Source organism: Tenebrio molitor, chromosome 3, assembly GCF_963966145.1.
Source record: "Tenebrio molitor chromosome 3, icTenMoli1.1, whole genome shotgun sequence".
NCBI lineage: Eukaryota > Metazoa > Arthropoda > Insecta > Coleoptera > Tenebrionidae > Tenebrio > Tenebrio molitor.
This window is the reverse complement of record NC_091048.1, coordinates 17,686,144-17,713,195: the sequence shown is the minus strand read 5'-3', so window position 1 is coordinate 17,713,195 and position 27,052 is coordinate 17,686,144. Positions and strand designations below refer to the sequence as shown.

General features: G+C 35.6%; 3 protein-coding genes and 1 long non-coding RNA gene across 4 annotated transcripts; 1 reads left to right on the top strand and 3 right to left on the bottom strand.

Annotated features, from left to right (window-relative positions):
• Window positions 1-342: 342 nt before the first annotated feature.
• On the bottom strand, window positions 343-1,257 carry LOC138126576 (uncharacterized). Its single transcript, XM_069042367.1, has one exon. The coding sequence runs from the start codon at window positions 1,255-1,257 to the stop codon at window positions 343-345; it is 915 nt and encodes a 304-aa protein (XP_068898468.1).
• Window positions 1,258-2,952: 1,695 nt separating this feature from the next.
• LOC138126575 (uncharacterized) lies at window positions 2,953-7,635 on the top strand. Its single transcript, XM_069042366.1, has one exon. The coding sequence runs from the start codon at window positions 2,953-2,955 to the stop codon at window positions 7,633-7,635; it is 4,683 nt and encodes a 1,560-aa protein (XP_068898467.1).
• A 2,136-nt stretch (window positions 7,636-9,771) lies between these two features.
• Window positions 9,772-10,278, bottom strand: LOC138126574 (uncharacterized). The gene has a single exon (XM_069042365.1). The coding sequence runs from the start codon at window positions 10,276-10,278 to the stop codon at window positions 9,772-9,774; it is 507 nt and encodes a 168-aa protein (XP_068898466.1).
• A 7,313-nt stretch (window positions 10,279-17,591) lies between these two features.
• LOC138126757 (uncharacterized) lies at window positions 17,592-18,365 on the bottom strand. Its single transcript, XR_011157948.1, has 4 exons — window positions 18,256-18,365; window positions 18,009-18,200; window positions 17,923-17,953; window positions 17,592-17,868 (listed from the first exon to the last, which is right to left on the bottom strand). It is a non-coding gene; the product is annotated as an uncharacterized lncRNA (long non-coding RNA).
• Between the last annotated feature and the right edge of the window lie 8,687 nt (window positions 18,366-27,052).

Sequence of the window (27,052 nt, the reverse complement as noted above, 5' to 3'; positions counted from 1 at the left end):
TTTATTCGAGAAAAAATAACTGTCACTTTTGTTGAGTACTTTATTCGTCTCTGGTTTCTAGTTATTCTCTGCCTACTATTTACAAAATTTTACCTTAAATACTACCTACTTCTAGAAAACTGAGGGTGGGGGTGTAAGCACCCGTCCAGACCTTCGTGGGTACAGTTGGACGTAACAGAAATGCAACATGCCGCCCACCATTGAAATAAAAATGAGAATGTGTACATACATATTTTTGTTTCAATAAGACCTTAATACCATGAACAACGAAATACATATACATCATTAACAAAAAAATAAAAATAAAAAATGCTCGATTGTTAACCGCATACCGAAAATTCATTAGTCTGTGGGCAACGGACACAAATAGTTTATCGAACGTTTGGATTCACTTGAATTGCACTTCACTGACACTACACGCACCACCTTGTCTGGTCCGGGATGCAGCTGAGTGATGCGGCCAAGTTTCCACTGCAGTGGAGGTGCATTGGTTTCCTTGATTAGTACTAATGAACCCACATGCGGCACCTTGTCCTTGGATGTGATCCACCGGGTCCGTTGTTGTAGCGTCGTAAGGTACTCGTTGGACCAGCGCTTCCAAAAGTGTTGTCGAATTCGCTCGACGTGTTGCCACCGTGAGAGTCGATGGATGTTGACATCTGTGAGGTCGAACTCCGCTGGTGCATTGAGAGGCTCGCCGACGAGAAAGTGGCCGGGGGTTAAATAGGATAAGTCATTGGGGTCGTTGGAAAGAGGACACAGAGGACGTGAGTTCAGGATTGCTTCAATAGAGGTTAAAACAGTGTACAGTTCCTCAAATGTCAAATTCGCGTTCCCAATTACCCTTTTTAAATGATTTTTGACACATTTAATATTTGCTTCCCACAAACCTCCCATGTGGGGACTTCGTGGTGGAATGAAATGCCATTCTATATTGTGATCAGATTGAATTCTTTTTTGTAACTCGTTTTTTGATCCAATAAAATTCGTGGCGTTGTCAGAGTAAAGTTTTGAAACCATACCCCTTCGCGATATCAAACGTTTAAGTGCATTTAGAAATGACTCTGTTGTCAAATCACCAACCAATTCAACATGTACTGCCTTTGTTGTCATACATATAAATAACGCAATATAGGCCTTAACTATTCGCTTACCGCGACCTCTACCTTCCTTGAGGGCAATTGGACCGGCAAATTCTACACCACTAATTAGAAAAGGACGATTTTGAGTTACTCTATCGGATGGTAGATCACCCATGATTTGATCGAATGTGGTAGGATTTGTTTTGAAACACCTGATACATCGATGTATGACTTGTCGTACAGCATCACGTCCCGCAATTGGCCAATATTTTTGTCTTATATAGGCTAATGTGCCTTGATGACCTGCATGTAATTGACATTCGTGAGCATGTCTGATAATTAATGTCGTGACAAAATGTCCCTTTGGAAGCAAAATAGGAAATTTTTTATATGCACTTATTGAACGTGAGTTACGCAATCTTCCGCCCACCTTGATCAATCCGTCTGTATGGTCGATAAAGGGGTTAAGAGATTTGATTTTACTCTTGTTAGAAACTAAATTATTATTCTTTAAAAGAGACAATTCTTGGTGAAATGATTCCAATTGGACCAATTTTAATATTGTATTGGTTGACGCACTTATTTCCTGTGGAGATAATCTGTTACTTGCGATTCGCTCAGCCTTTACTTTACGACAGTTGGAGATGAATCTTTTACAGTAACCGATCACGCGCTGTAATTTAGGAAATGTTGAAAAACGTCTCAAAATCTCTAGGTTCAATTCACATTGCGTTACAAAAGCGTTTGTTTTGACTTCTGGAATTGTACAAAATAATGTAATTTTGAACGTTATTGTTAGAAACAGGTACTGTAGCAGGTAGTCCTGCCTACTTTCTTTGTGAGAGGGGTGAAATCACCCACCCTTATTTAAGTCGAGATATAGCGGTAAAAACCAGAGTCTACCACTATCCTTGGTACTTAACACTTGTACATCAACATTTTGTCATACAATAAAGTTTTTAAGTAGTTATACAAAGACGACTATATCATTTGAACGGCTAATATCACCACCCAACAGTGATTAATCGTTCATAATTTTGGTCCTTCGAGCCGGATGATTAAATCCATATCACACGACGGTCGTCTAGTGTAATAACAAGTGTAATACAACAACAATTCAAGAAGCAGTTTCGACACCCAGAGGGCAGCAACGATTTCGTCACCTTCAGCAAGGGCAAAAGGGCAGCACGAATAGTCACCGAATTGGGTAGCAGCGAAGCGATCATCACTCAAGACATCAACAAAGGTTAGTGGCTCTCAATCCTTTCAATTTCCCTTCCAAACTACATTACTACGTACGACTTTTTCTATTGTTCTTAATTTCGCAAATTTTCATCTCGACCACGTAAATCAAATCAATCATTATGCCCGAGACATCCTTATTAGATGAATCAATTGCCAAATTAGAGGCTTTAAAAAAGAAAAGAACCTCATTAAAAACAAAAATTACGCGAATTCAAAACTTTGTTGCTAACTTTCAATCAAATGATAACGATGTAAATCCACTAAAATTTAGAAAAACATTCATCGAACAGACATTCAAAGATTATGAAGAGGTATTGAATTACTTGATTCTTCAACGACAGCTGTTGAAACGCAGACTCAGGACCGCGTCGAAATTGAGTCAAAATATTTCGATGTATTATCATCAATTCAAACAAAAATTGAACAAATGACGCCTCCACCGCACACTGCGGCCACAACGAACGGTAACGGTAGTTGTTCCAGCGCTAATTCACATTGTTCTAATCGTGATCAATCAATCAAATTGAATCTGCCAACTCTAAATTTAAAATCTTTCACTGGTTGCTATAAGGAATGGTTGTCATTTCAAAATTCATTTAAATCCATTATTGAAGACGAAAACAACATGCTAAACAACTGTCAACGTTTCCAATATTTGCGATCATGTTTATCTGGTGAAGCTTTGCGAGCAGTCGAGTCATTAACGGTGTCATCAGAAAATTATAATGTAGCGTGGGATATCTTAAAGAAACGGTTCTGCAACAAACGGCTGATCGTCCACGATCACATAATAGCCATCACAAAGGCACCCCAAGTAATTAAAGCCTCGCATTCGTCACTTAGGTGTTTTTTAGATACGTTGAATTCAAATGTTGCCGCGTTAAGACAGCTAGAAGTACCGATTGATACTTGGCACGCTCTTCTAGTCGTAATAATTGTGGACAAATTAGACGACAATCTTGCAAGAGAATGGCAGGCTACATTAACCGACGAGGTTCCAACTTACGGTCAAACGATCGAATTTTTAGAAAGGAAATGTCAGTTGTTGGAATCCTTAAATCTATTGCACCCCAAATCGAACGTCAATCCGAATCACAATAATGCAAAAAACAATATGTCACAAAAACGAAGCACTACATCTTATGTTGCCACAAACAAACTACATTGTACATTTTGTAAAAATGACGATCATACAATCTTTCAGTGCAATGAATTTACAAAATTAAATGTAGAGGAAAGAAACGCTCAAGCTCGAAACCTGAAGTTATGTCTTAATTGTCTAAGAACCAATCATTTTGTTAACAACTGTCAGTCCAAATTCAAATGCCGTAAATGCAATCAAAGCCACAATACGCTGCTTCACAAAGAAAGACAAATCACGCAAACCAATGAAACACCAGCACAGGTAGAAAGTTTAAACGCTCATTCTATGAGGTCCCAATCATCAATTATTTTGTTATCAACCGCGATCGTTCTCATAGAAGATCGTAATAATAAGTCACATAAATGTAGAGCTCTCCTGGATGCAGGGTCCATGAACAGTTATATTACGTCATCATTTTCCAAAAAATTACGTCTACAGCAGAAAGCCGTAAATATAACCGTTGGCGGAATTGGTCAAATTTCGACGAACATCAAACAGGCCGTCCAGGTAAACATCAAGTCTCAGTACAATAAGTTTTCGGCGAACTTAAGTTGTTTTGTTCTGGAAAAAATAACCGAAAATCTTCCCCTGGTGACCATAAACATGTCTGCAATAAATATTCCAAAGGAATTACAGCTAGCCGATCCGAAATTCTTAGAAACTGCACCAGTAGACTTACTTATCGGGGCTGATTTGTTTTGGAACCTTTTATGTCAAGACCGCAAGGAAATAACACTGAAGAACCATAACAAACTAATGCTGCAAAATACCCATTTAGGTTTCATTGCGGGTGGGTCACTAAATATGAACAATAACAATAGCTCAAGCACCTGCTCGCTTTCTCTAACGTCGGTAACCGACATTTTAGAGAACCAGGTGCAAAAATTCTTCGAACTAGAACAATGCAGCAACCCTTCCGAACAAAAATGCTTTTCAAATGAAGAGATTATGTGCGAGCAACATTTTATTCAAAATACGTGCAGACAAACAAACGGAAAGTTTCTTGTTAAACTGCCATTAAAAAATGATCCTCCAATTCTCAAGTCAAACCGCGATAGTGCTGTAAAGTTTTTTAACAATCTGGAACGAAACCTAAACAAAAGGCCTACACTAAAATCAGATTATGTGCAATTCATGCGGGATTACATCTCTTTGGGTCACATGGAGGAAGTTCCGGGTTGCGAATTAAATAAACCGAACTGTACATATTTGCCTCATCACGCGGTACTCAAGGATTCTACATCGACCAAGTTAAGAGTTGTTTTTAACGCGTCATTTCGCTCAGCTGATGCATTAAGTCTAAATGACAATCTTATGGCAGGACCTTCAATCCAGCCAGAGCTTTTTGCAATTTTGTTGAGATTCAGAACTTTTAAATACGTCGTAAACGGGGACATAGCTAAAATGTACCGTATGATAGAAATACATCCCGATCACAGTGACTATCAACGAATTGTTTGGCGCGAGAACACCGAAGATCCGCTAAAAACGTATAGATTAACCACTCTAACCTACGGTACAAAACCGGCCAGTTTTCTAGCAACAAGATGTCTTAAAGAACTAGCTCTTCAAAACGTAAATCAGTACCCGGAAGCCGCTAAAGCAATTCAACAGGATTTTTACGTAGACGATCTTCTGACGGGAGGAGACTCACTTGAAAACCTAATCACTTTACGAGATCAAATAATTCAAATTTTAGCTCATGGTGGTTTCTTATTACGTAAATGGACCGCCAATCATCCGGCATTAATTCCAGATAGTCACGAGCCTAATCTCAACGTCAGTTTCGATAAGGATGCTTACACTAAAACGTTAGGGCTTTTTTGGAATCCTAATCACGATTCGTTACGGTATCAGGTAAAACAGTGCGACATTCCGAAAAGACTAACAAAACGCGAAATCCTGTCTAAAACTGCCCAGGTATTCGATCCATTGGGTCTTGTGGCGCCAGTAGTAGTAAAAGCAAAAATAATCCTTCAACAATGCTGGAGTTTGAAAATTGGATGGGACGATCTATTACCTGAAACTATTTATTGTGCATGTGTTAAGATCTTGCAAGAACTCGCTCACTTAAACGAAATCGAAATTCCCAGAAACATAATAAAATCAAGCCCCGTACAGGTGCAACTACATGGTTTTGGTGACGCATCACAAATCGCATATGGCGCTGCTGTCTATCTAAGAACAACCGATCATAGTGGCAATCATCAAGTTCACTTAATTTGCGCTAAATCTCGTGTGGCTCCTCTTCGCGCTGTTACGTTACCACGCTTCGAGCTGTGTGCCGCCTTAACGTTGTCGCGATTATTTAATACAGTTTTACGAACGATAAATGTCAAAATTGATCAGCAATTTCTCTGGACAGATTCCACAGTCGTTCTGGCATGGATAAACGCTACATCTTCAAACTTACAAACATTTGTAGGAAATCGAGTTTCCGAAATTCAAACGCTAACGGATGCGAAAGATTGGTATCATGTCAAAAGCGAAAGTAACCCTGCGGATGTACTAAGCCGAGGTGCTTTACCTGGTCAACTCAAAACTAATAAACTGTGGTGGAACGGTCCTGATTGGCTGTCAGAAAACAACGACACTTGGCCCGTATCTAACGTAAATCTTTCGGATATTGAAATTCCAGAACGGCGAACTGTCACTCTGACCAATATTCATTCTCGCGAAAGACAACTACCGCTTCTTACAAAATTTTCAAATTACAAAAAAACTGAACGCGTAATGTCATGGGTATTACGGTTCATCAACAATTGTAGGAAGCCAAACCAAAGGCAAATCTCTAGTTCTTTAACATGTGAAGAATTAAAAGATTCCATGAAGGCCATCATGCGTTTGATTCAAGAAGTTGCATTCAACGATGAATTAGCTTGCCTTAAACAAAACAAACCGATTAACAAGAAATCACGTTTACTGTGCTTAAATATTTTTCTCGACAAGAATGATAATTTAATTCGCGCGGGAGGTAGGTTGCAAAACTCATCCTTAACTTACGATGTCAAACATCCCCTCGTGCTACCAAACGATCACCATTTGATTAAGGCATTAGTCAAACACGTGCACATTGAGCAACTGCACGCTGGTGTTCAGGGAACTTTAGCCGCGTTACGTCAAAATTTTTGGATAATTTCTCCACGCAGTGTGGTACGCAAGATTTTGCACCAGTGTTTGCAATGTTTTAAAGTCAAACCAAGCGTTATGTATCCTATTATGGGTAATTTGCCCAAATCCCGTGTCGAACCAACCAGACCATTTTCAATCAGTGGCGTAGATTATGCCGGGCCTATTTACATCAAGGAATGTCGTGGTCGCAGTAAGCGTACTGTGAAGGCATATATTTGCGTCTTTGTCTGTTTTTCAACTAAAGCCGTTCATTTAGAACTAGTTGGTGACTTAACGACTCAAACCTTTTTGAATGCGCTAAAACGCTTCATATCAAGACGTGGTCATGTGTACCATCTTTATTCGGACAATGCTACAAATTTCGTTGGCGCCAATAGAGAATTACTGGAACTAAGAACATTTCTAAAGTCAGCTTCATTTAGTCAAATTACAGAAAATCTGGCTAATAAGGGTATCTCGTGGCATTTCATTCCCCCCAGATCCCCGCACATGGGCGGTATTTGGGAAATAAACGTAAAATCCATTAAAGGTCATTTAAAGAGAACAATAGGAGAAGTCGTGCTTTCCTACGAAGAATTGTATACCCTGTTAACAAGAATTGAAGCAGTCGTAAACTCCAGACCTTTGTGTCCCCTGAGTAATGATCCTAATGACCTTAATCCCATAACCCCTGGTCACTTCCTCATCGGAGAGCCATTAACTTCTATAAGCGAAAGAGATCTTACGACGACGAGGATCAACCGATTGACGCAATGGCAAAGAGTGGAACAGATGAGGCACCTTGTTCAAAACATCAATCGTTCCAAGCAGCTCCGTGGTTCCGGTTCCAGACCGTCCACCCCCGCCTTGGAAGTTGGTTCCATGGTGATTCTAGTTGAGGACAACACGCCGCCACTACAATGGAAATTGGGAGGCATCGTAGAACTTCATCCCGGAAGTGACGGTGTTGTGCGCGTAGTGTCCGTAAAGACTGTCAATGGCATCTTCAAAAGAGCCACGCGAAAGGTGTGCGTTCTGCCAGCGAATGAATAGACTATGTTTGTATCGTGTAAATATTTGTTATAATTATGCATTAACCCTTTTTTTACAATTGACTTCAATGTTTGTATTTTTTAATGTTTTTTGTCATGTTTATTATGTAACAATCCTTTTTCTAATAACCATGTTCGATCTTTGCTAATTCCAATATTTTTGAAGTCCGTGCCTTCAAGGGGGGCGGTATATGTACAAAATAATGTAATTTTGAACGTTATTGTTAGAAACAGGTACTGTAGCAGGTAGTCCTGCCTACTTTCTTTGTGAGAGGGGTGAAATCACCCACCCTTATTTAAGTCGAGATATAGCGGTAAAAACCAGAGTCTACCACTATCCTTGGTACTTAACACTTGTACATCAACATTTTGTCATACAATAAAGTTTTTAAGTAGTTATACAAAGACGACTATATCATTTGAACGGCTAATATCACCACCCAACAGTGATTAATCGTTCAGGAATGTTTTCTGACCGCGCGTAGTTAGATATATGATTGCAGCGCCATGTATCAGGGTGTGAATGTAACCAACTTGGCCCATGAAACCATAATTTTGAATTACGTAATTGACTAGGTAATAAGCCCCGCGATATTATATCGGCTGGATTTTCTTCACCTTTTACATGATACCAACGGTCGCTATCCGTTTGTGATTGAATCTCTGACACCCGATTAGCAACAAAAACCTTCCATTGTGTGGGCTCACCGGAAAGCCAAGACAATACGATTGTACTATCCGTCCAAAAATAATGATCATCAATTTTGTGAGAAATGATTGGATACACTTTGTTGAATAATTTAGCTAATAACATCGCCGCTGACAATTCTAATTTTGGTAATGATATTGTTTTGATAGGTGCAACTCTGGATTTAGCGCAAAGAATGTTAACATGACAATTTTGTTCTGGATCTATGAACTTAATATACAAAACCGCACCGTAAGCTGCTTGAGAAGCATCACAGAAACCGTGGAGCTCTGTGCGCTTAATTTTCTGTTTTCCCAAAACAAAACGAGAAATTGAAATGTCGTGCAAATTAGGTAATTCTTCTAAAAACTGTAACCACAAAATTTTAATGTTTTCAGGAACTGATTCATTCCAATCTATTTTTAAAAGCCATAGTTTTTGCAACAGAATTTTTGCCTTTGTAATTATTGGACCAATCAATCCTAAAGGGTCAAATAATTTTGAGATGGTGGATAAAATTGTTCGTTTTGTGATTGTTGACACTTCAGTGTCGGGTTCATATTTGTAATGTAATGTGTCTCGTTTATTGTTCCAGAATAAACCTAAAGTTTTATTAATTTCCTTGTCTAAATTTAAGAATTCTGATTGGGATTCATTAGGTGGCAAAACATCAGATTCATTCGAGACCCATTTACGCAATTCGAAACCTCCTAAACTGAGATATTTAATCAGCTAACCTCTTAATTCAATCGCGGTTTCCTTTTTGTCCACGGAATGTAATAGATCATCTACGTAAAATGAATTTTGTATGACTGGACATGCTAATGGATACGTTTTCTCGTTCTCTAAAGCTAGTTGCATTAAACACCGAATCGCTTGATATGGAGCGCATGTTGTTCCGTAAGTTACCGTTTTAAGCCGAAATACTTGTAGCGGATCATCGGGATGATTTCGCCACAAAATTCTCAAAAAGTCCCGATGAGCAGGGTCAATGAATATTTGTCGGTACATTTTTGTGATATCGCTGCATAAAACAATGCGATGTATTCGAAAATTTACGAGAATATGAAATAGGTCCTTTTGTAGGGTAGGACCCCCCATCAGATTGTTCGATGATTTGACTGAACCATCAAAAACAACTCGCAATTTTGTCGTTAAACTGTCGATTTTGAACACCGCATGATGCGGTAAATAAAAATGTTTATTGTTTAAGACATCGATATCCTTAGATGGAACTACCTCCATATGACCTAAATCAACATATTCATTAATAAATTCTGTATATGCGCCTTTTAAACTGAGATCACGTGACAATTTTCGTTCTAGTGATTGAAATCTCTTTAATGCTTGGTCAAATGAGAGACCAATATTCGGACTTTCACTTTTGAACATCAATGGTACCTGAAATTTACCGTTAGCAAGCCGTTTGTGACATTCTAGGAATTGTTTCTAGCACCTTTCATGTTCTCTGGACAGAATTGGTTTATGGTCTATTTCCTCAATTTGCCAAAACTTGACCATCTGTTTTTCCAAGTTCTTGCTGGAGAAAGTGCAGATCGTCTTTGTGTTTTCTTTGTTAGTGTCCCAACAACTGCCCAAAATCCACCCCAGCTGGGTATTTTGAGCTATCAACCGTTTGGCGGGACCTAATTGCACCTTGCCGACGCACAGTACCTTCCAGAACAGCTCGTTTCCGAGAAGAAGATCAATCGGACCGGGTTTATTGAACGTCGGGTCCGCCAATTTTATATTTCTAGGGATTTTGAAAGTGTCGTAAACTAACGGACTCGCTGGGATGTTTTGAGTGATTTTTGGCAACACTAAACATTTTACTGAAGCTTGGAATTTATTGAAATTTGATTTGAAAATTAGCGTGGTACTTTTGTTTACCTTGCTGTGACTGTTGTTTACCCCAGATAACGTGATGTTCGTATCGTAAGATGGCAAATCTAACATTTTTAAAGCTGACTCTGTGATGAAATTTGACTGTGAGCCACTGTCTAGAAGAGCTCGTAATTGGGTGAAATTTACTGCTTTATCTTGCACCTGCACCAGTGCCGTTGACAAAATGACATTGATTGGCAAGGTAGTGCTCGAATTTAGTACATTTACATCATTGTTAATTTCATCCAATTGCTCCGATGTGTCCTTGTGTAATAATGTATTGTGTGTATTACTGCCACACACTCGGCAATAACCACCTTTGCAGCTGTCTGAGTCATGATTTGTTCTTAAGCAATTTTTACAAAGTTTTCGTTTGTTTATTTGATCAATTCTGTTTGATACCGATAAGCTGAGAAACTTCTTGCATTGATACAAGTAATGATTTGACTTGTTACAATATAAACATTTTTTTGAGGTAGTTTCATTTTTGACACTAACAAACGATTTTTGCGATTGTTTGGGTTTTTCAATTGTTGATGATTTTCCCTTATGTGAATCGCTCAAAGCTTCTAACGTGAGACAATGATTTGTTAGTATATCGCTAAATTCTTTCAGTGTCGGAATGTTTGTTGTTTTGCAAGATGTTTCCCATTCTCTGTGGGATTGATAATCTAATTTTGACAACATTAACTGAATGAGAATGATATCCCAACTTTGTACTGGAATATCTAAATTTTGCAATATACTTAAATTGGTCGAAAGCCCATCTAACAGTTGTCTTAGGGACGCTGGCGATCCCTTTGTTACCTGCGGTAGATTTATTATTGTATTGACGTGCTGTTGTACGATAATCCGTTTGTTCTCAAACCGTGATTTTAAAAGATTATACGCGGTAATATAATTGTCATGGGTGATAGCTAAATGAACAATTAGCTTTTGTGCTTCCCCCTTTACACTTGATTTTAAATAATGAAACTTTTGTATGTTGGTTTAGTCATTATACATTAGAATCAAATGTATTTTTGAAATTTACCCATTCGATTTAATTTCCCTCAAACGAAGGTAGGTTTATTGGCGGGAGTTTGGCTATTACACTTTCAGCAATACCTTGACTTGAATTGATTGATGTTGACGATGATGTAAGTGTATGTGACTCTAAATAACTGCTTACATCCGCGATAACTTTATAGTAATCAGTTTCAAAACTCTCTCGATACGCTTCTTCATCATCTTTTAATAATTCAATTGACGTTTGAATGTCATTAAAATCGTTGAAGGTTTTGTTTAAAACTTCTTTCCGAATTGAAATTTGTTTTGCGTGTGCAATATTTGATTTGTGATTTTCAAAAAATGTTGTGAATCGAGTTAAACTTGACTTTAATATCGCGCGTCTTTTCAATAGCTCTGGTAATTCTGCCATAATCAATTTGAAAAACTGTTCTACTGCTAGGAAATGACTGGAAAATGGGACTGACCTTTTGTTTCTTGAATTCGATTTCTTGTACCTCTGGCGGATACGATGTCACCTTGATGTTCCACAGCCGGTGAATCCGATTCGAGGAGGACCACACGGTTTGCTTGTTTCACTGTAGCGACTTGAGTTGCTTTGGATTCCAATGTTTTGTTTGTTACACTTTTTTAATGCACTGTCACTGGATCCGGTTCGAAGGACCAAAAATGTTTAGGACTGTAACCCTTTTGTATGCTGTGTTTTTGCTGGGTTGATCGAATTGGACGCTTTGTGATGGACGTCTTTATTCGAGAAAAAATAACTGTCACTTTTGTTGAGTACTTTATTCGTCCCTGGTTTCTAGTTATTCTCTACCTACTATTTACAAAATTTTACCTTAAATACTACCTACTTCTAGAAAAATGAGGGTGGGGGTGTAAGCACCCGTCCAGACCTTCGTGGGTACAGTTGGACGTAACAGAAATGCAACATTGACAATACGAAATACTAATTCAAAATACTGTTCAAATTTTGACAATTTTTTATAACATATTTTTTTTTTCTAAAAAATAGCTTTTATCATTTTTCATTAAAATCTTATTTCCTGTGTTTAATGTTTTGTTTGTCGGATATTCTTTGGCAAAGAATAACTTAAATAGCACCTACCAATACATGATACAAAAAAAAAATTCTAAGACAATGAATTACTTAAAATTCAAAGTGAGTAGAACTCTTCAAACGATCATTGTGACGGGTATTGGTAAAAAATATACAAGAGATGCTGAAAGTAAAAATTTATTAAGAGTGTATTATAAAAATTAAATATTTTCCCCGGTTTCATCCTCTTCTATGTCATTTTCATCTAAAATTGTTGTGGCCTATTTTTGAACACGTTGTTTTTAAGGAATGGAAAAACAAAATAATCAAGGCAAGTTGTTGGTACAGTTGGGAGTAAAAAAAACGGACATCAAAATTGTGACATTTTCAAAAATTCAATACAATCCATTCTTTATTGTCAATGTGACAGTTTATGACAACTGGAACATTTGAAGAATTGATCAGACGGACCTACTACCTTGTCAAAAATAAATTACTCCCTATATTTCGAACTTTTAGAGAAATAACGTTTTTCATGTTGTGTAACTAGAATTTTCAGAAGTAATTTTGAATGCCTAAGGTTGGTTACTATGAATTGAGGGATAAAGTTCAATCAAATATGCCGACATAAACCAAAATTGATTGTGAAACGAAAAATCATCTATCACTTAGCGAGGCATTAGTCATTAATTTGCAACTGTGACAAGGAATTAGCCACAGCCTTACATTTTTGAGATATCTTTTGTCTGCCACCAGAAACCACATAGCCCCCAACCTAACCAAATTTATGGCAACCTAGTATCGAATATCCCTAAATCCTAGAGAGTAATTTATTTTTGACACGATTGTAGCACAGTTATTAACTAAACTGTCACAATCAGTCTAAATAAGTTTACATGTTGGAAGGGCGGTTTCACACTTATGACTGTTATGTCAAAAATTATGTCTGTTTTTTTTTTACTCTCCACTGTAAGTGCCTTGAAAATCCGGAAACTTTTGTTGAAATTCCTCGAAAACTAGAGGTGTTGAATAGGACGATTCGCCGTTTCTGAAGTAACACTGGACAATGAAAATTTTTTGCTCTGAAGTGAACATATTGCAATAGCAATTTTAATAGTCAATAATTAATAATGACAGTTCTCCATTGTAATGGCATCTGATGACATTTGAATTACATTTTTACATGTTGCCAACTGAAGCGTATTACTCACGGACCTCTGGATTTTTTTTATTTTCGATCGCATGGTATTACTAAACACTTTTTTGTCAAAAACCATTAAAAACAATTATATATTTTCTTCAAAAAATGCTAACTATGCGACTCTAGAAGACAAACTGAACGTGTTTCTATCTGAGCCGGTCAACACCGGGCTACCGAACATCTGCCTATTGTTCTTCTTTTCCCACATACAATTAATTCCAAACAAGTTTCAATATAACAATATAATATCTATTCACTTTGATTGTGACCACAACGAAAAACATAGTAGGCGCTGTTTAGCTGTGTGCTGCATACGTTTTACATTAAATATTTGTGTGGTGTGAACATGATATGAAAATGTCAGAATTGTCAAAACTTGACCTGACCAATATTAATAACGGAAATCAATATTTGAAGTAGGAGAAACTAAAAACGTCTGTCTGATTTTGTGATCACGTCTGTTGAAAAGTGGGGTTATATCCAGGTACAGATTATTTAACGTAAAAACTTCGAAATAACCTCATGCAATTCTCGATATTAATGAAGAACGAAGGAAATGGTCATTTGGCAGTAAGATAAGGGCGAAAAATGCCTGGGGATTACCTACTAAAAAAAAAAAAAAACTTAATTAGCATTGATTAATACAAATATTTTCAGATAAAAACTAATCAGGCAGAAAGTTCAAAAAAATGATTTAAATGAAAAGGCAGAAGGTATCAAACTACAACACTTACTAGCCAAAATGTACAACAAAAAAGCACAAATAGAGTTAACTTTATTGGTGATGTTCGTCTTTGTGAGTTGTTTTCCCGTTGGCTTCAATAAATGTCTCGAAACAAGTCAATATTAACCGTTTGGTTCCAACTTTGAGAAGACGACGTGGCATTTTCTATTTGAATTCTAAAATTTTGTACCAAAACTCAATTTTATAGATATGCGCACAGTGTACGTCGAAAAACGTTTGCGCAAGTCGTTCTCCGTTCTGTCTTCTGTGAGCGTGACGTTTCTGTCAAAATGGCGCCTCCGAGAGTTGCCAACTGCGACTGGATTTAGTGTTATCTAAAATTCCCTATCAACAACCTAGCAACTGAAAAGTTACTAGGGAGTGGTCACAATCAAAATGAATAGATTATACTCTTCCTAAAGTCATTCTATATTGTTCTCTAGTATTTTTCTTACGAAAATAACGATTTCTAACTGGAAAATTTCAGTTCTTATAAATAAACAATAAATTAATGAAACAAACAATGAGCGGCAATTTTTAACCTATAAAGGTTTTTATCTACGATCGCGTAAAAAGTAGGCACTTTTTGTACTAAAAATCGTTGTCAAAGTTGACGTTTAGAGAAATTGACGGAATCGTTCTCTAAAAGTTTTAGAGCACGATTTCTCACTTTTATGTCACAGAACTGTCAGAATACAACAATCGAATTTGTTGGAAACATTGTTTAGAAGTAGGTTGTTAAACGACGTGGTTCTCAAACGACTTTGGTTATTCATGAAATATTGAACCAATGATAATTATTTTATACAAATTTATGTTGAAACCGGTGTGATGATCTCACGATCGTACAATGTTGTAAGACATACGTGTAAAAAGTTCCTTTGTTGCACTCACATCTTTTAAAATACTCCCTCGTACCTCGGTCGTATTTTAAACCCGTTCGTGCAATAAAGGATAACTTTTTACACTTATATCTTAAATAACTATAATATGTTTTATTTATTTATAACACATTAAAAAAATTTCGTTCAAATCCGAGCTCTTGCTACCGGTTCCGAAATAAAAACCTAACGTTACTCCACTATTAACTGGAATAAAATTCATAACTTGAACATGGGCGACTTTTGTAAAAAATCCCGAAACAGGTCGATTTTTGTTTTTCCTTGCCTACATTTTGGTGCATATAGTTTTTGCATATGTCCTCTTGGAAGTGCGCAACCACCTCTATTTTTTTTTTTCAAATGTAAGGGTATGCCAAGTGACACCTCGTTTGAAAGCCCACTTTGCCAGGAATATAACAGACTATTTGCTCCCTGAATATTTTCAAAGCCTACGTGCTAAAAATAAAAACCAATTTTATAAGTTGAATTTTATTTAATGCAACAAATGTTCAAAATCAAAATGGGCACCGTTTCTTTCTTGGCAAATTGCAAATCGATAGTAACATGCATTCCTTATGTTTTGTAACATTTTTGGTCAGATTTGCCTAATTTCATGCCTAATACTTTGCTTAGGGTTTTCAATACTGTTCGGTAAAAGCGTACAAGTAGTGAGCACAATTTTGGCTAGATTGCCATATCGTAAACCTATCTTTTAATTGTTGTTACTTAGAAACCTGTAACAAAACCCGTAATGATAGCTGGATTTGATCGATGTATTCTTCAGAGATTTTAATGTGTATAAATGTTTTGCCTTATTTATTAGGCAAGTATTATCAATTACTACAAACACAATTCAAACTTTTATTCACAAATTTATAAAAAACAGTCTTCACACATTTGACATACATACAAAATGTCAGTAATACCTCGTCTTGGAAACGATTAATTAATTTTATCCCCATTTACAGTAGCCCTCAATACGTGTACGCTTTTTTTTTAATAGAAGTGTATCTAGGCTTTGGAAATATTCAGGAAAAAAATAGTGCGTTGTATTCCCTCCTAAGTAATCTTTCAAACGAGGTGTTACTTGGCATTCCCTTCCATTTGAAAAAAAAAGTTAGGGGTGGTTGCGAACTTCCGGAAGCAGATACGCAAAAACCATATACCTACGCCAAAATGTTGACAAGCAAAAGCAAAAATTTACCTGTTTCGGGATTTTTTACAAAAATTCCCTATGTCCAAGTTATGAATTTAAAAGTTAAAGTTTCCACACTGTATTACATTTCAATCTGTAAGTATTGGGTGATTCAAAATGATTGTGGATAAGTATGGCAACTATGTACGAAAATGTATGTGGCAATTGTGTGGGTGAGGTAGTGTTGACATTTGTATGACATTTCATATGGGTGCATTTGATTTTTTTATAACATTGCACATTAACTTAACAATTGTCAAAATTGCGCGACTATAAACTCTCAAAGAAATGTCTCTATTCTACCCACACAGTTGCTACATGAATTCTCGTACTGTCGCGAGCAATAAATTTTGGTCGTCAATGTCATTTCAAAATTTGGATAGATTGTCACAAATTTAAAAAATTTCCCTGCCTGATTATGCCCACGTCAACAAAGTGTCAAAAAATTGAGAAAAAAATGACAATTAATGTCATACAACATGATGATAGGTTATGCTATTTACGACTGTTTTACAATGGAGCATTTTCGATTGCGTCAAAGAATGACCTTAACGATCAAAATTTATAGCTCGCGACTGTACATAATTGCCATACTTTTATCCACAATCATTTTGAATCACTCAATATATGAAATGTGTTATTCTTTAATATGACGTAGGTAAAGATAAAATGCGTCTTTATTTGAAATTGGATTCCATTACCTACTATTTTAATTAAATACGTACGTGAGAATATACATAGTTCGTGTGTCACGTGGTCCCTTTTCAACGATTTTAATTGGCTGAAATAGGATAGTAAGAAGCTATCGCAGCTGTAAAATAAAACAAAAGAACCTATCAACTTATTATGGTTCTTTTTAGCGGTAACGACATTTATCAAATTTAACAACTAATATTGTTTCTTCAAATTGTGTGATTAGGAGCTGAAAAAAGGTGACTTTTTAAATTTCACATGTAGCTGGCTCTATTATTATAATGGAGAAACAACCGACTAGATGTGAAATCACCCCATATAAGGAAGCAATCAGTAAGTCGATCCCAAAAAATACAGTCATCAATAATAATTAAACCACTTGTCATATTACAACTGAAAAGATGATATTCGGAAGTAAAACTCAACTTTGTCACCTAAAAATATGATAGTTAAACGCTAACAAGACAGAAATATTTAATTAAACAGACAAAAAAAAAACACTGTTTCAAAATAGTAGACAGATTACATAACTAGCATGAAAAGTCACGCATTTTGTACTATACGCCAACCGATGGTCGCAATCACACGAGTGCCCAAAGACACTTTCCACTTTCTTATGTGACTGTAAGTTCGAAATGTTTAAAAAAGTTAAATTTCTTTTACGATATCATGTCCAATGTATTTTTTAAAACTATATGCTGCTCTACAATTTCTACAATAATAAATATTATATATGTAATTTCATTTAAAATCCAATAACTTAGTTAATGCGTAAGAATAACACCTCTAGATAATCTTAGGTTCGTTGTCGCTCCAATTTATTTTTAAATAATTAATGAAGAATGTTACCATCACTTCCCACGCGTAAATTTATAAATTCCGTACATAGTTTGTGCCAAACTAATTAGCTTCAAAATAGGTCTGAAAGAGAGCAATTAGTAAACCACTAAAATTGAGCCGTTAATAATTACATACTTTGGTATAAAGAAAGCTATAAACTTATTGACTGAAACAATGAAAATGTTAAACAACATAAAAAGGATATAACAAAAACAACGCACTTGATTCCCTTATCCGTATTGAAAGATAATTGGAGCATCGACTCTTCGTAACACATAAACCATTTTTAGGATCTCTGAAGAAGTCGTGTTTACAAGTACATTTACTTGTGAGTTTACACTGTTGTCTTAAATGTTTGCAAGAAGATTCACAACTGATAATAGTGGCGTATGACTCATTTTTTTTGCATTTCTCTGGGAAATAAGAAATATCAGTATTTAATTAAATCTCATTGATATTATTATTTACCACTTAAAACTTCAACAACGACAAGCAACAGTAAAACACTTTTCCACAACATGATTCCAGTTTTCTAGTAAAAACGTTAAATATTTCTACTAACTTATTTATTATTATTCTAACGACCTCCATTGAATTTTAATATTTGAAACTGATAATGCCTGGTGATAAATTACATTTATGCAGTAATGGAAATTCATAGGTAATTTTCTGCGTCACTTTATGATAAAGAAAAAAACCAAGGAGTTTTTTTTATAAATCAAGTCCACTGCGAGGTCAAATCTGTTGCTACTTAAGACATTGTCATTAGCAACTTCTTGTATTGTTTAAAGTGCAACGTAAAATAAATAATTTTTTTCAAATATATATACAGGTTGTTAGTAAATGGTTGGGAATAAATTTCAGGGTGAATTCCTTACAAAAAATGTGGCTTAAAACCTAAATAAAGTTTTTCGTTAAAATGAGTAGTTTTCTCAAAAAAAAAAAAATTAGTCCAGTGTTGAAGAATTTCTCTAATTAATATCTATTCACTTTGATTGTGACCACAACGAAAAACATAGTAGGCGCTGTTTAGCTGTGTGCTGCATACGTTTTACACTAAATATTTGTGTGGTGTGAACATGATGTGAAAATGTCAGAATTGTCAAAACTTGACCATGGTAGTAAAGCAATGATTTTAATGTATTTATCAATATTAATAATGGAAATCAATATTTGAAGTAGGAGAAACTAAAAACGTCTGTCTGATTCTGTGATCACGTCTGTTGAAAAGTGGGGTTATATCCAGGTACAGATTATTTAACGTAAAAACTTCGAAATCACCTCATGCAATTCTCGATATTAATGAAGAACGGCAATAAGACAGAACTTTCAATTAGCATTGATTTTGTTTTGATTAATACAAGTATTTTCAGATAAAAACTAATCAGACAGAAAGTTCAAAAAAATGATTTCCCTACAGGGGATGAAAAGGCAGAAGGTATCGAACTACAACACTCACTAGCCAAAATGTACAACAAAAAAGCACAAATCGGTGATGTTCGTCTTTGTGAGTTGTTTTCCCGTAGGCTTCAATAAATGTCTCGAAACAAGTCAATATTAACCGTTTAGTCCCAACTTTGAGAAGACGACGTGGCATTTTCTTTTTGAATTGTAAAATTTTGCACCAAAACGCAATTTTATAGATATGCGCACAGTGTACGTCGAAAAACGTTTGCGCAAGTCGTTCTCCGTTCTGTCTTCTGTGAGCGTGACGTTTCTGTCAAAATGGCGCCTCCGAGAGTTGCCAACTGCGACTGGATTTAGTGTTATCTAAAATTCCCTATCAATAACCTAGCAACTGAAAAGTTACTAGGGAGTGGTCACAATCAAAATGAATAGATTATAGTTCATTTGTCTGCCTAAAATCGCATTAGTTTTAATTTTTTTTTTTTTAATTCAACGTTCCACGTTTAAATTTTTTCTTTAAACCATTATTATTTCGCAGTAATTCAAAAAAATACGGATATGCCAGAATACATTTATTTTTATTTTTTTATTTTTTTGAGAAAACTACTCACTTTAACAAAAAACTTTATTTAGGTTTTAAGCTACATTTTCCATAAGGAATTCACCCCGAAATTTATTCCCAACCATTTACTAACACCCTGTATATATTTTTTAATATGTGTAAATGTCCATTTGCACCGGGGTCAGTTAGCATTGCAGATTAACTCTACACAACTGACAGTAAGGGTCGAATTTCATCTATAAGCACCTCGACTGACCATCACCGCCTCGGGATATTTCTGCTTGTTTGTTGTATGCTGGAATATTGATTACAAGTAGTGATACATTTTCAAATCCTTATTTGATCATTTATAAATCTGGTAATGAACACTTCAGTTTCTCCTTGGCAAATAGTACCTTTCGAACCAAGGTAAGAAAGTGCTTTCTTGCAGACCGCAGGCAAAGATTATAAACCGAGCCGTAGGCGAGGTTTGTAAGTGCCCAAGGTCTGCAAGGGCACTTTCTTAACAAGGTTTGAATACTATTTTTCCCTACCGGCACAACTTCGTTGAAAAAAGTCAAAAAAAGATGGTTATATTTCTGATTAAAACGAAAATTTTGAAAATTAAATAGTAGGCTAGGTTATTTGTTTAATTAACTTGTCATCGCATTTGAAGATTTGACGTTTGTTCGAAAATTTGATATAAACAGAAGTTGTAGTACCTACCTAGCTTATCTGTTTATTTTCCAGATTATATGATTGATCTACCAACTTGCTTTATTGAATTGGCTTTCATTTATCAATAACTTATTTCACTTTTGACACTTTTGACATTTGTATTTTGGTACAGTTTTACCATAAACATTTCATAATTAACTTTCTTACCTTAGCGAGAAAGTTGAATTTTCTCACCTCAAATGAGATATTCACAGCCTACATTTCTAACCGGTAGGGAAAAAACAATTTTTTTATACAGGCCGATTTACGTAGCCCGTTCGTTAAAAACTTTCTGATTTCCCAAAATCCTATGAATATGATAATTTGTAGCCGATTATAATGGACTGCTCCAAGTTTACATAAAATATTTTCAAAATGACGACACTTCCGGAAATACGGGAAATCGACTTCATCTTTGTTGGCCGTGTCTTAAATTACCAACTTCCAAAAAAATATGCAGGCCATTCATTACTTGCAAACTCAGGAGCGAACCTTTTAATTGTCGAACTGTCCTTAACTGTATACAGTCTGTGCATTCTCAAACTCGAACATAGGCAATTAACATTGTATTGAACATTTTTGCCGATTCCTGCTCGCCAATTGAACTTACAGGTAAGGTAATGGTATCAATAGAAAGATAAAATTATTGCGCTTGAAATGATACTAATAATAATATTAAAGGTCATTACGAACATTTAGAATATATAACTCAAGAAGGAGAAATCATTAAAAATTTAAATAAAGGAGAATTTTATAAATATTTAGGTATTAATCAATCAAATCATATTCAACACTCAATTATAAAAGAAAATTTAGAAAAGCAATTTTATTTAAGAATTAAATTTATTTTAAAATCAAAATTAAACGGTAATAATTTAATTAAAGCAGTTAATACATATGCTGTTCCATTACTGACCTATTCTTTCGGTGTCATAAAATGGTCCAAAACTAATTTACAGAACATAAACATTAAAACTAGAGTTCTTTTTACCAAATTTAGTAAACACCATCCTAAATCTGCTATTGAAAGATTTAATTTACCACGCGAAAACGGTGGTAGGGGTTTTTCAAGTCTAGAAATACTGCTACATAATCAAATAGCTTCACTAAAAATTATTTCCTCAATAGAGCTCGTGATAACACCTTTTTTAATGCTTTGGTTTCAGCCGATAAAGGCTACACACCTTTAAATTTAAGTGATAATATAATTTCAGATATTGTTAAGCCAAATATACCTGACACTATAGCAAATATAAAACAGAAGTCTTTACATGGGAGATACTTTAAAGAACTGGAACAACCAGAAGTTAATGTTCAGGCCTCTCATGCATGACTTAAGAAATCAAATATCAATATCAAATATCAAATATCAGAAAAATACGCTTGTTTGAAAATCACACAAAAAATGTATGGGTGCTATTTAAAAAAACCAAAGTTGGTTGCACTTAACACTTAATGCAGTGTTAATTGCCTATGTTCGACTTTGAGAGTGGACACCCGGTATATCATGGCAGTTGGAGGTCTAGCACAGTTGCTGAGGGGTATATGGAGGCTTCATGTGAAAATAAAGAAAACATCTTCTAGAATAATAATGGAAAAGAAAACAAAATGGAACCTTCAGCAAGTATTAGCAATCAAAAATTGGAAGTTATTAGCAAATAGTTGTCAGGAGTGACCTCGTTCGGGAACATTTTGTCTGAATGCAAAAAATATGTAATTAATATTTATAATAATGCTTTTTGGTGTGGTTTGCAGGTATAATATGTATTTTTCATGTGGTTTAAGATAATATTAAGTAAATAAAATGAGTTCGGTATACAGCAGACTTGCAGACGTAAGGTTCATAGTACAGGGTGAGCAACAATAACTGTTTCAGTTGGCAAAAAAAAATTTACATAAAATTTATAAGACTGTGAATTGTACCTGTTTCGGTTTGTTTTATTGACATAATTGACAGCTGGTATACATTTCAAATTTAAACGTCTTGGTTTTTGTAATCTTTTATTAATAAAATGGTTTTCTCGTTGGAACATGACATAAAAGTCACCAAAAATCACCAGAAGTTATTGCCAACTCAATCAGTACTTGTTGCTCACACGGTACTAACTAACTAAAGGTACTCTCGTGTCAAAAATGGATTACTCCCTAGAATTCGAACTTTTAGGGAAACAACGTTGTTCATGTTGTGTGTAACTAGAATTTTGAAAAGTTATTTTGAATGCCTAAGGTTGGTTACTTTGAATTGAGAGATTAAATCCAAATAAATATGCCACCAGTAACCAAAATTGATTGTGAAACGAAAAATCATCTATCACTTAGCGAGAAATTAGTCATTTGCAACTGTTACAATTAATTTGCTGTCTTACATTTTTGGGATATCTTTTGTTTGTCACCAGAAACCACATAGCCTCCAACCTAACCAAATTTATGGCAACCTAGTAACGAATATCCCTAAATCCTAGGGAGTAATCCATTTTTGACACGAGAATAGGTAGGTAGTAGTAAGTACTGTTACATTATAAATTACTCTCCCGAAACTGGACAACCCTGTTACCGGTAACAAATCCGGACTGTTCAGGGGTACCTATAACGAACAGGTCGTGGGCTTCGAGTCGGTTTACAATGGGAACCACGAGTATCGTCGACTGATGCTGAAAATGGTGAAAACTGCCCGGAGTACGGGAAATGACACACAAACATTCGTGGAGGAAAGGTTTTATTCACGTACAAGACATGGAATATTTGAAAATGGAAACTAACTTAACATAATTCTGACCTAGTACAACAGAACAATATGTGACCTTCCCTGTTCTGACCTGGTCAAACTCAACAAAATAACCTGACTTTCCCTATTTTGACATGGAAAAACACAACAAAATATAACCTGATCTACTCAACAAAATGACCAAGACTTCCCTGTTCCTCACCGGGTCGCGCAATTTAGGCGTTCCACCTCGTTGGCGGTATTCGACGTTTACTCCAAATTTAACGATTCCATCGAGAAAATTAAGGAGGAGGAAGACCAACCCTTTCTACGGAAGCTAGACAATTTCACCGCCCTCCGGTGAGGGGTAAGACGTCTGGCTCTTCCTCCTTCCCTTCAGCAAGCTTTTGATTTTTCTGATTAACAAGTGGAGTCGTTGAAATTTATCAATCGCGAAATTTGTTTACCCAGTGAAGAACCGTCGCAAGAAGTTGCGATCGCTCGCCGATAACCCAAGCTGACAAGGTCACCCACAGGTGATAACGGTGAAGCCGTGCATAAAAAGTCTCGCCTTTGAAGCAAAATAAAATGATTTCAACCCGGACTATGTACAGTTGCGGCCGTTGAAAACTCAGACACTTTGACAACGCCAAACTTTTAGCTTTGTAAATGGTATTGAAAGTGACGTTTCTCAAAATGTCACTCAAACATTATCCACATTAATTTCTCTCGCAATGGCTCTTATACTCACACCGTCCCTCGGTCAAACACATTTTTGCAAATCAGATAATTGCGGCATTTCAAAAGTTACGCGCGATTCTGACCTAATATGTCAAATACTGACGCTGACTTTATAATCCTTGATGAAAATCCTGTTTACGCTAATCAAATTGCGGAATTTATACAGAGTGTTTAAATCTTTCCTGTCTGAGATTTCAACGGCCGCAACTGTACAATGGCCGGCAAAAAAAATTAACCATCACTTTTGTGTTACGTCAAAATCCAAATGTGTAATTAATGCTATTTTGACACTGACATTTAAATGATGGCTAATTTTTTTTGGCGGCCATTGTACAATACTACTAATTAGGACACGTTACAGTTTACAGTAAAACAATGGTGGCGAGTTTCTCCCCTCGCAAGGGCATCAATTTACGGTCATCAAATATTAAGTAAATGTGACTATTCCATTCACTGTCATTTGTTAAAAATGGACCAATAAAAACACAATTTTACACCTTTGTTACTATTGGGGACACGGAAAACTGGGCAGATGTGTCATTCAGTTGTCAAAATTTCTAAACCATACCTTAGCTACTCATAAGCAAGCTTAAGTTAATTTGACAGTTTTTTTGAAAATATCAATCATAATGACAGTAAAGGTGCATTTACATTGACACTTTTTAAAATGACAATAGCAGACTGCCCGGGATTCCATGTCCCTCATTGTACTATTGCGATCAAAAAATTTTGGACACTAATGTCATCGTGCTGTCATACATTTTAAAACTACCCTTATGTATTAATAACCTCAATTCTGATTGTGTCAATTTTGAAAATGTGAATGTCAGATTTACCGAGAAAATATTAAAAAAATTATATTTTAAACCGGTGTCAAATTGACAACAATTTCATCTTTCATGTGACAGTTTTAATAAAGCATGGTTTAGAGTAATTTTTTTAAATGTGACAGAAGTTTGATGTCCAAAATTTTATGATCGTAATGGTACTATCGCGGCCAAAATACTTTGTTCGTCACTTTTTGACACTTAAAATGTAAATCAAGTATTAATGTCAATATACATGACAATTTCAAATTATTCTTGTCAAAAATATGGCACCTTCAGTTTTTGATAAATATAGAATCGTCTTACTTGCTTCTGAAGGTTGTCTAAACCGTGACCATGTTGATCTTTTGCTTTTGAACCCTGCCTCCGCAGCTGGGATTTACCCCACCCGTATGACACTGATAGATTAAAATAATTTTGACAGTAGTAAAAAATAAGGTTAAACATCCTAAAGTTTGCTTTACAATTGAATGTCATTTATGTCACATTGACGACCAAAGTATTTTGGCCGCGATAGTACCATGGTTTCAAAAAATTGGACCGAATATGCCCACTCGTGGAAATTGTATCAGTAATACCACTAGTGATCCCAGCGATAATTTTTAACAAATCAATGCAGCCTTGAGAATTGCTTCCAAATGGACTCACGTGTCTTTTTTGTGTTGTTGGGAACATTTTCTTCGATTTCTGCGTTAATTTTTTCTTCCGACTTGCTGCCAAATTGCCAAAGTTGGTTCATGGAATAGTCCTCCGAATACAACTCGCAGTCCAAATTATGTAGACTATTTTTCAAACTAGTTTCACTCATTCAATTGTGCTTGGGAATCTCACTCGTGCTAACGCACTCGTGGATTCATTCCCAAGCACAATTGATAATTCGTGACCAGTTTGAAAAATAATCGACATAATTTGGACTACTCGTGGTATCGAGTGGATTGGTATTAAAGTATGTGTTCTGTGCCGTATATCCCGTATAAACTCTGTCCACTCATAGATTGCTTGACATAAATGTTACTAAAAAAGTTCACTCTACGCTACAACATATAGATCCGGCGCGAAATTTAAAAAAATGGAAAGAGTAGGTTTACACGTGATGTTTTATTTATTGTTCTGCATGTTTGCACATAGGAAAGACGAAAGAAAACTTCAGTATAGTAGGAGTAATATATTAGGTTTTATTAATACAGGGTATTTCACGAGTGATAATGTTCCCGACAGAATTGAAAATGCAACCCACAATACATTTTCGAATTTCCGAAAAAAGCCGGCTAATGAAATTAAAATATCCAGCTTTTTTCGGAAATGGCTAAACACAAACAAGAGATTCATAAATATTTAATATTTAATGCATGAACAAAAATTACCTCTGTATCATTGTAATGTCACTTAAAGTGTTCATTATGGTAGATTCTTGAGGCACGCACCCACTTCACAAATTTAAAAAAATCAACAAAAAATCGCAACGGAAGAGATCAAAACAGCAACACGATCAAAATTAATAATTTTTAAAACCAGAGAAACGCAAACCAAAGCTCTAAAGATGAAAAATCGCAAATCTAAATGGTTAAACCACTTGACAGCACTGACAGTTTCAAATTTGAAAGGTCATATAATTTATTTTTTTGTTCGACACTGTCAGAATTTGAGAATATTCTCCTATGTGAACGGATTCTGATAAATGTCACAACTTGTCAAAACGAAACGTCAAGCTAATTTTAACGGTTTTAAGCGATTTGAAGCCTTTAAGGGGCTCGTCGAACAAAAAAACGTTGTATTCAACTCGTTCGTGTGTAAAGTGGGCCTTTTTTGGCACTCGTGGGCCTTTAAAACGCTCGTTTCACTCGCGTTTTAAAATGGCCCACGCGTGCCAAAAAAGGCCCAATTTACACACAAACTCGTCAAACAAACTACAGGGTGAGCAACAATAACTGTTTCAGTTGGCAATAAAAAATTTTACATAAAATTTTCAAGACTGTGAATTGTACCTATAATCTGTTTCAAAATCAAAAATCCACCACCTGTTGAATTATGTTGGCAGAAAAAAAGAAATCCCTAGAAAATGTTTAATTTTTTTGGGTTGGCTCAACCTCCCGCCAAAATTTGACATTGAACTGTTGAGTTTATTTACGAAACACAAAATTATTATTATTATGCACACACAGGTTTTAGCTACCAAATCATACTTTTTCAGTGAAATAATAAAATGGGAATAAAAAACACGATGAATTACGACCAAAACGACTGTCCAACAGTTTTCTTTCATAACCCCACTTTTTTCTGACACTTGCAGACACACTAAAAACAAAAGTTGGCGACGTTGTCGGTTGT